At 34.0% G+C, this 10,377-nt stretch overlaps 1 protein-coding gene across 1 annotated transcript; it reads right to left on the bottom strand.

Annotated features, from left to right (window-relative positions):
• Positions 1-1,893: 1,893 nt before the first annotated feature.
• LOC120210959 (probable vacuolar amino acid transporter YPQ1) lies at positions 1,894-8,750 on the bottom strand. The gene is made up of 12 exons (XM_039209600.1): positions 8,498-8,750; positions 8,334-8,376; positions 7,572-7,598; positions 7,397-7,474; positions 5,948-6,093; positions 5,115-5,304; positions 4,899-5,021; positions 4,351-4,470; positions 3,179-3,199; positions 2,681-2,739; positions 2,480-2,570; positions 1,894-2,128 (listed from the first exon to the last, which is right to left on the bottom strand). Exons 1-12 carry the CDS (start codon positions 8,710-8,712, stop codon positions 2,039-2,041), a joined length of 1,203 nt encoding a protein of 400 aa, XP_039065531.1. The 5' UTR covers positions 8,713-8,750; the 3' UTR covers positions 1,894-2,038.
• Positions 8,751-10,377: the final 1,627 nt, after the last annotated feature.

Raw genomic sequence — 10,377 nt, 5'->3', positions numbered from 1 at the left:
CAGAAGTTGAGGAGAGCACTAGCTTTGCTTAATAAAGAAGCGATGAAATAGTGAAATTTAATTTCTAGAAGTATCCTGAGGGATCGTTCGAATTGGGATCTTTTCAAAGGTCATTTTTGGAGTCGCTACATTGAAGAGGGATACTTACAAGAGCGACGTAAGGAGTTTCAGAGTTTGGAGAAGGGTGATATGTTTGTTATAGATTATGAGATTGAGTTTATCAGACTCAGTCGTTATGCTCCAGGGTTGGTGGACATCGAGGTAGATCGATGCTTGAGGTTTGAAATGGATTGAGATATGAGATCATGGACCAAATTGCTACCTAACGAGACAAGGACTTTGATGCATTGGTAGAGATAGCCAAGACTGCCGAGGGGATGGAGCGAGTGGGCATGGAGCGTATGAGGGATAAAGACCGATTGAGGGGTTCTTCTGGTTCTAGAGATGTTTCTGTGCGTCCCAGCAATAGAGGTAAGGACGAGTCTCCGTAGAGAGGTAGAATGAGTTCTAGACCTGCAACGTCATCCACTACAACAGTTTTAGTTTCTAGTCATGGTGGTTCTTCTAGAGTACCATCTTTGCCCACGTGTGAGTATTTTGGGAAAATCTTTTGCAAAGTGCAGAAAGAATATGGGTACTTGTTTCAGATGTGGATCTACAGACCATTTCTTGAGGGATTTCCCAGAGTTAGCTCCCATGGTTCAAACACTAGTTCAGACTTCCGCTCATACTCATAGCATAATTCAGACACTAGTTTGGGGTCGTAGTCACCAGTTTGGGTTTGAAGTCCATTAAAATTAAGATTTTACATTATTTCTATAATTTCAACTCTCCACCAATATGTTCTGGTAAGGTTTTGTTAGTTTGTAGCATAAGGATAAAAATGGTAAAAAAATCAAAATTCATCTTAGGCATTTAGCTACTTTTGAATCAATTTCGAGTTAAATAGTATTAATTTCCTTCCATTTACTGAACTCTCTCATCATTTTCAAATTCTCTTTTCCTTGTAAAATAATCAGTCTCGCAACCTCTAACAAAGCATGATTAAGCAAGCAATATTATTTTGGAAAAGTACCCAAATGGTCCCCGATTATAAGATGTTTCTTTATTAAGTCCATCGATTATTGAAAGTTATAAAATGATCCCCGACTATATGAGGTTTTTTTATTGAGTCCACCGACTATTAAAAGTTACAAAATGATCACTTAACTATTTATATGTTTCAAAACTCGTTATTTTCCGTTAAAAAATTAACGATGGACTGAGGTTAATTGGAATATGATAAATTATAATTTAATTGTCTACTAATACCGCCGTTACTTTCAAACACTAGCCCGACCACATAATGTTTCAAGTATTGGCTCAGTAATATAATATAAACGAGAGTTAATCTACAAAATACAACTCAAACGATTCTAGGATTAGATTTTATCATATCTCAATTAACAGGTTAAAGTTTAATTAAGACCACCACTAACTTTTTAATGAAAAATAAGTTTAGAATGAGTACGTAAATCTTATAACCGAATAATCATTTTATAACTTTTAATAATAGAACTCAACAATCATTTGTATTACGCTATTATTTTTTCAGAAAATGACTCCCATTCATTTGAGTACATAAACCTTAAGACCTTGATTTTCGCGCAATGCAAACAAATTTTATGCTACACAAGCCTTAGAATTTGTTTGATTTGTTCTCAAGCTTAAATCCTAGACCATTCACTAGGGAGGTTATTTAAGTCGCCTTTATGCCGTTTGAATCTTTCAAACTAACCTCGTCAGTTTGAGCTTCAATTATTTCAACCATTTTACCTTATTTCAACTGGGATGAAGGTAACTGAGATAAAATAATTCCCAAGGGTAATAAATATATCAACAAAAACTATCACATATTGTATAATCCGACTTCACTTACTAATAAGTCAAAGATCTTTCCGCTGTTTAACCAGACAAGGCAAGTCATCAACATACTCGGCTGATGCATGCCTCAAAAATCACAATTCGAACTCCCTCGGTCACCGCATATTCAGAACCTTCAACAAAACCCATTCTCCCATTGCTTTTCATGCTTGACCTCGGCATCTTCGCTGGTTTGCTTATAGAAGTATATAAACTGAATTACTATCTGCAAAATCATTTAAGGTTCTACAAATCGTCTGGATATACGGTAAGGTAACTGCAGCAAATAGCACCTCATTGTTAGAGAGACCTAAGGCTTTGCTTGGTATGAATGATGGAGAAGCCTTAGGATCGAAAAAGTGTTAATAAAATGGTTAAGATTCATAACCACTTTCTTACTTTGTAGATTAACCATTAAATTAACAAATTTCCCATCTTTCGTACAGAGAAGGGCCTAAGTATTAAGAAGCAATGCTAAATAGAAACAACCAACATCTTCTATTAACGACTCCGGAAAAACACATCAAATAGGAACAGTCGAGAAGCATGAAATCATGACAATGCTTAATAAGGATACAAAAGTATCAAGCAGCACACATCCTCCAGCATCCACCAACCATGGTAAGTTTGGTTGTATTCTTGACCAATCCATGCTTCTTACAAGTATGCTACAAGGGGAATAAAGAATGTTAAGAAGAACAAAGAGAAGTTGCTCTCGGTAAAACATCAGTAGTACTCGAATTAAGTCGAATAATGATGATCAGTTGATCAAATTTACCTTGCAACATATGTAGAGTTCCCAACCAAAGCAAAGATAAACATAAAAGGGCTAAGTCCCTGCAAGCATGAAAGTACATATCATACAAGATTCAACCCTGAATACGTTGCTAGCTTCCAAAACAATTTTTTTTTCATTTCGTCAAGCTAACCAACATATGACAAAAGCTTTTAGCTCCTTTGAAGTTGAAAATGAGCTATAGAGGCAGAGTTGAAGATCTATTCGGAATTTTAGCGCAATGAAAAGCTCTTCAAAGAGTTGGACGAGGCTTTGGAGTAGAAAAAGATATTCTTAGTTATTCAAATAGTTTAAATACAAAAGCACTTTTCAAAAAAAAAAACCATACTTCATAGAATAATCTTTTGAACAACCCCAATCAAGAGCAAACAAAATGTAGATAAACTGCATGCTTATTCCAGTGCATGAAATAACTTTTATAGAAAAATCGATGCTTGTGTTACGACTAAGAGATCTAAAATTTTTAAACAATGTGTTTACCTCCACGTTGCCTCTTCTAATCTGCAAAATTGATCAGGAAAACTACATTAAGTTTAACTAAAAAAAATACAAGATATGCTAGTTTCAGCAAAAAAAAAAGTTCACTGAAATTTTTAATGCTATACTACATTCATTAAAGAAAAGCTTTGTGACAAAATCACGTTCGATTTTCACATGCCATGTGTTTGTTAAAAAAGGTATCTGATACACGGAGAATATGTAAGAAGCTACTGGGTGCTTGTGTTAGTTTTAAGGTTGGCTAGTTGTTAGGGCGTCAAAAGCTGTTTGAGGCAGTTCATAAAATGTTGCAACAGTTGGTAGGAAAAAGCTGTTGATAGTAGTTATTCAGCTAACAGTTTTCCCTGTATATAAATAGTTTTTACTTGTATTGGGGACTAAGAATGAAGTTGCCTCAATTTCTCTCTTCCCTTTTGCTTTAAAGTCTAACCATAAATTTACTTTCTTGATTTGGTCTCCTACATTAGCCTACGTACCAGAAATTACCCCCAATAGTATCAGAGAACTCTGCTTGGCAAAACATACCAATGATGAACTTTTACACAATTCTAGTTGACAGCCTAAACTTCTAATAAGAACTCAGTCGTCCTTATAACACACCTAAAGTTACAATGTGATCTACCCAAACCCGCAGCTTCAGAATTACAGATAATGAGTCAAATTAATGTAACATAAAACTTGTGAGTAGTGACAACTAGAAAGTGATATTAACCAAGTAACAGAAATTTGTGTTTGTCTAAATTAACAAGCTTATGCCTTTAGGTCTAATAGTTAACACTACATCCCTCTTAAAATATAATGATCTATGCTTTCAATGGTACACCCTTTGCCATGTCAAACTGTAGTTTCAACAGATAGTACGTGGATTGCATGTACTTAAAGCATTTTCACTTGCAAGGGAGGGATAGTGCTAAGAATAAGGGTACTCAAATTATAAATATAAGCTTTTATGCTAGGTTGGATCTAAAAGACCATATAGAAGAACCATGGATATAAACTTCTAATACAAGTTCAGTCGAACACTGTAGTTAAAAGTTAAAGAATTAGAATTTAAAATTGAAAGTCACCTCGTGGGGTCATTAGCAATCGAGCAATATATACAATTTAAAACCTTGCAGTAAAAGCTTTACTAATTATTTTTATGTAAACCTTACATTTAAGTAAATTTGGGGAACACGTCCACCCATGTAAATAAATGCCATTGCCCAACCAAGAAAAGTTCCAACCCTGCTACCTCCTTCAGAACAGCTCTCTCCTATTGACACGGTATTCGCCTGCAATCCAAATTATAAATAATTCAAACCTTGATGATAACTCTCCTCCTCCTCAGAGAACTTATTTCTAAAACCAATGTGAATTCAATCCAAATTGAATAAATAATGCATTGAAACAAGATATTTGGCAAGAATGTAGTTTTTCCAGTCCCTATCCCTAGAACATGATAGTACCCACTTTACATGCTTATCCAAAAAAAATACCCAATTTATGACATGCAAGAAACTGAAATTCAAATAAAATAACACAAACCATGAAAAAGATAACTTAAGGTTAAAACAGATGTTGAATAAAGAACGACCAAGTGAAACTGGTGACAAATTTAGATCACCTAGAAGGCTTTACCATCTGGCCTTAACTGTAAGCCTGCTAAATCCAGCAGATGGTTATAAGCATATAGAGCAATTTAATTGCAGGTTGAACCTACCTGGAGAAGCTTTCTTCCTATTTGTATCACAAATCCTTGATTTATTTTCTCATTCCCTATGAGAAATTTACTATCGGCTGAAAGCTTTAAATTAAATAAGCCAATGAACATTAATGCAGACACCTGAAACAAAAAAGACACATTCTATATATTATGATCCTTTTACGACAATACAGGGATGTTAGTTCCCAAAGTTAAGTTATAAATTATAATCACCAAGCATAACAATGATTTGGAGCTTGAAGTTGATATGGATTCCCGGTTCTGAGAGGTAGATTGCGTAGCAACATATGCACCGAGCAATGGCTCTTGAACTAAATTTCCTGAATGAAAAGGAGGAGTCATTCTTTGTGCAAGGAGGGATCCTGCTGTGGGAGTATGACTACTTGATAGAGATCTTGCTGACCTAAATTATAAATTAGAAAGAAAATGAAAATCATTATATGGTCATTATAGACAACATTGAGATGGGCATAGCAAAATATGTGTAGGATTTTACTTGCCCAGAACCTATTAATCTGACATAGATCTTGATATAATTTGATACATTACAAATCCTTACAAGTCACAGTAAACGCGGCTCTCATCATCTCAGGATCTCAAGAAAACTTGTAAGAGAACTCACCCAAGTTTATCTTTGTCCATGAAGCATTCCAACCTTTATTGGATACTTTTTCTTCCTAGACATTGTAAAATTTTGTTGAACAAAAGAGTAACATTTGGAGCAATATATTTAAATGACAAGAAATGGAATTTATATAATATTTCTATTCAGAGGCGTACATCTATAGGAACATGGTTAAACCAATTCCGAGTCTTTGAACTAAATGATAATGGAGGAGATATTGATGGAAACTCCATCTCTTAAATTGGATAGAGGAACCAATTCTAAGTAGGGTGCAAAATTCACAAAAAAAAGTAATAATAAATAAATAATAAAAACAAAAGAATGCAGACACAATACATAAGAGAAAAAAGCAAACTATGCAGTCCTCAATTTCTAGAAATGCAGCTAATGTTAGAACTTTCAGGCAAAAATAATGAATTACCTGTAAAATAACTCTCCGCCAGTAGAATTCTTTGGAAGGGGAATAGGAGAACTTAATTTGTCAGGATCAGTAACTGGTTTCACACGAAAATAGCTATTGTTTTTTTCAATCTTTTTCTCTCCCTCGGATCGGTACTCTTTCGAATCCTACATATGAAATGCATTCAGGAAATTTGGAGCATAACACAGCAAAGAAAAACATAAAATAATAGAAAAAGACCATCAAAACCCAATAAAGAGCTTTTAACATTACTGCAAATGCCTTCAGTGGTTACACTTACGATTCCTTACATTTGTTGGAAACTAAATAAAGGTGTCATTAAGAGATCTTCACAAGCATATTGTAGGTAAATAAAAAGTTACATAGATTTACTCCTCCCCCCACCTTATGTTTTCTTCCATCCCCGGTAGACTTAAGTATCATCAAGTTAAGACTTTAGAACAGCAAAATGGAACCTACAAAGTTTAAATCAGCACAAAATTTGGATACTTGAATCCAGTATCTTAATCTGATTATTTGTAAAATGCAGAAGTTTATGCTTGAGGACAGAATCACGACTTGCACAGTCAAGTATTAAAAACTTTACCAAATGCCTTAAAAAATTAAATTTTAAAAACATTACCAAAAGATCTAGTCATGAATTTTGTTAAATTATGTCAAGTATAATGAAATATAATAATAATTTAAAAGTATTTTTCCAAAATTTAATATAATTATAAAGTAATTAAGTTAAATACTTTTAAATTAAAAATGCATGGTCCTCTTACAAAATAATATCTGATCTTCATTATTACTTAAAAAATGACTTACCAAATTCAGATATTTAGCAGATTCAAATATCTGGAAAATAATGTTATTTAATTTGGTTCTGGATAGAAATAATCGTTCAATGCAAATAATAAATAAATTCAGATTCTAAGCAGTTTTGTGGAATGTAATTCAGATATTACAATAGATATCAACTCGTTATCATACATTACTACGTGCAAAGAAAAAAATTAGCCACCGTGATTTCCATGACACTGGATAATTAAGTAAAAGATGATCAATCAATGTCAAGGTTTATCCTAAATGTGTCTTGCAAACACAGATATATTTGCAGAAACTTGTTCTCGAGATTTAGGCTGAAGAGGCGATAACTGAAGCTCATGCGCTACCAGTTTCCAGTTATATTGATTTCAAAAATAAAAGGAAACAAGTCATAATGCTTCAAAACTTGCTAAAGCAATAAAATGCATTCAGACATTACTCTATAAAATAACATAACTCTTCTAAAATTGCACCTATGTCCGGGTTTATCCTAAATGTGTTGTGCAAACAAAAATCTATTTGTAGAAGCCTGTTCTCAAAAATCTATTTGCAAAAATTTCTTCTGAACTGGGATGAACTTTAAATTTGAAAAATTGTAGCATAAACTTTGACAAGAAAAAATGGATTCTAATGTCTTACCTTGTTGCACACTTCAGGATAAATGTGACCATAGTATACAGTCTGTGCCGCAAGAATTAAAGTAGTCATTGTATACAACTGCACTTGGCATCATAGTAAGGCCATGTAAGTACAAGGTTGAAAACATTAGAATAGAACAATAAACTAACATTCTGGATGTAGAAAATGTTCTTACAACTGCCATATAGTACTGCGTTGGAAGCTGCAAAGAGAAGCAATAAACTTTAGCAAACTGGTTGTAACAAAATCCCCCACATGAAATCAAGATAATTATTTTTCTTCAAACTCATGAGAATTCATTCTTAACTACAATTTGATGGGAGAACTTATTTCACATGAAAAATCGTTTTTCTTGATCTGTAATGTCTTTTAGAAATGAATACATATACTACGTTCTTTACTTTTTGTGTAAAACAATGACTAGAATTCAAAACTTGAGAAAAAAAAAGCATGTAAAAAAAGTACGGTAAGAAATCACATTTTTGTATGGAAAAAAAATAATTGGTCTGTTTCAAATAAACATAGGGAATTGAAATCTAAGTAACATTTTAGAAAGCAAAAGTGAGTAATAATGTGAAGAAAGAAGACATTGTTAGTCCAAGTCAACCTCGAAGTCACAATGGTAATGCAAGGAAAGTTAAGTAACAAGTAGATTAGAGATAAGTTGGTGAGTTTGAATAGCACAACAAGGTAATCAAAGAGGTAGAATAGGTAAGAAACAATATATTTATCAACAGCACAACAAGAACCATCGGTGGTAAAAAGGAAGGTTATTCTCGTTAGAGGTCGTAATTCGAGCAGATTCAAGTTCTGCATCTGTAGGTTTGGGCGTTGTCAATAACTTTAGAAAGTTCTGAAAGATATTACCTTGTAATCACCTGTACTATTTAAAAAAATAACACAAGGAATCAGTACAAGAAAAGAAAAAGAAACTCACAGTAGCCGGCTCAAGAATACAACCGAAGAGATTGAAAAGGTCACTGGAGAGACAAAGTAGAACAAGTCAGAAACAGAAACAAAAACAAACGGTGAAAAAAAAATGCATTTGATATAAACAGGGAAATAGAAGAAAAGCACGAAATGAGGAAAAGGAACAGGCACCCAATAATCCAAGTAATCAAGAAACTGAGAGAGAGGCCTTCGACGGATTTCTCCTTATAGTTGGTGATAATCTGAGGGATTTCAGCCACACCCCAACTTAGTACACTGACCAACCCCAAACCAAACGAAACCTGGTCTCTCCTGCTGCAAATGCAGTCGTCTAAGTAAGCTTTTGCCCATTCCCAGCATTCCCCATCCAGACTGCATGTCGCCATTGCCTCTGCTTCTGCTTTCAGCCTTTGGTTCCCCTCCTCAATATATGAATATATCTCAATAATTAACTCCAAATCAGATCTCGTCTTCTTAGGAAATTAATTAATACGGAAAGAAATCAATGCATTGAATGCGGTATCTAATAATGATAAACAGACAAAACAAGAGACTAGAAATACAGATGAAAGGTCCGGGGAGTTTGCTTTCCGCTTTTATTTGTATTTTTTTTATAAATCAGATCTCCTCTATTTTGGATTGAAAGTTTTTTTAGAAATTCTTTTATAAACTAAACTGCTAATTTAATTTTAGAGAACTTAATTGCCAGAAAATTGAAGAGAAATTAGAATTATAAAGTATTAAATTGAATAAATAAATTCAATGACTAAGTTGAGAGGGTAAGGACTATCCTGAATACAGGGCAAAGTTGGGACTTGGGAGTTACCATCTTTATTGAGGTAAATACGTTCCTTTTTTCCAATTGAACATAACTTTAAATACAAATTTTTCTCTCCTCTCACAATCGAGTCTTTTCTTTTTCTAAAATCTCTTTCCCCCAAATCTGTCTTATCGCTCCACCGTGTTCATGTTGTCATCATTCTCAACGTCTTTGCCTTCTATTAATGCCCCAACAGCATTCGCCTCGTGAGAAAGATGGAGGTCAAAATCTCATGCTCTCGTATGTCCTCTCTGTTCGGGGTGTTATTGTCGTATCGTCGTTGTCAATAAGTGAAGGATATGGTAGACCGCCTCTTCTTTACGACCATGAAGTCAAATTGTTTAAACGTCGAAACTATCAGCTTTTTACCAACCAAAACTCCTAGACAGACTTCTCTGTCCACCAAAGTTATTGCAGGATTCCTGACCTCTAGTAATGAAAATTTGAAAATGTCATGTTACTCGAAAAATAAAAATTTTGACAGTATTTTGACAGTTTTACAATTTAGTCCCTTATTTCATTATTTCTTCAATTCTTTTTAGAATGATAACGGGGCGAGTTTTGCTCGTCCCGTCCTCGAACTCGAAATGAATCCCCATCCCCGACTCCGACCCGATCCCCGTCGAATTTTTTATCAGGGCATCCCGTCGGAGATTTTTTTTCCTGTCCCCGAACCCGACCTAAAATTTTATACTCAAACCCGAACCCGAAAATATTATATATATAATTAATATAAAAAATATGAAATGTTATATATATAATTAATATAAAATATATAAAATATTATATATATATATATATATAATCGGGGCGGGTGGGGCAGGATACCTTGCCCCGTCCCTGAACCCGACCCGAAAAAATCCTTGATACCCGACCCGACCTAATATCATTCAAACCCGACCCGACCCGAACTTGATCGGGTTTCGGGTTTCCTCGTTGGGTTCGGGTCATTCTGTCATCCCTAATTCTTCCTTCATTTTAAGTCTATTGTTTTACCAAATTTGAACTACATGCTCCTAAATCATCGTAAAATACATACGTACTTTCAATTCCTCTTTTTGATAACAGATTTTTTATTTTCAATTCGGTCTCTCAATTTTTCATAATTTCCTTATTTCTTTACTTCATCATTTATTTTAAGTCATTTTTTTATTAAATTTGAATGCTCATATATCATAATGGAATACCTATATAACTTCAATTCTTACTTTTTTTTACTAAAAATATACTC

This window comes from Hibiscus syriacus, unplaced genomic scaffold, assembly GCF_006381635.1.
Source record: "Hibiscus syriacus cultivar Baekdansim isolate YM2019G1 unplaced genomic scaffold, ASM638163v2 tig00109945_pilon, whole genome shotgun sequence".
In the NCBI taxonomy this organism is placed as follows: Eukaryota; Viridiplantae; Streptophyta; class Magnoliopsida; order Malvales; family Malvaceae; genus Hibiscus; species Hibiscus syriacus.
The sequence above is the reverse complement of the archived record's forward strand: the minus strand, read 5'-3'. Positions and strand labels throughout refer to the sequence as shown.

Excerpts from the sequence above, each read along its gene's own strand:
- LOC120210959 (XM_039209600.1), bottom strand. The coding sequence starts at position 8,712 with ATGGCGACATGCAGTCTGGATGGGGAATGCTGGGAATGGGCAAAAGCT. Across the intron at positions 3,200-4,350 it reads TTCCCCAAATTTACTTAAAT|ATTAGAAGAGGCAACGTGGA; the intron begins GTAAGGTTTACA and ends TCAATTTTGCAG. Across the intron at positions 2,571-2,680 it reads AACTCTACATATGTTGCAAG|CATACTTGTAAGAAGCATGG; the intron begins GTAAATTTGATC and ends TTCCCCTTGTAG.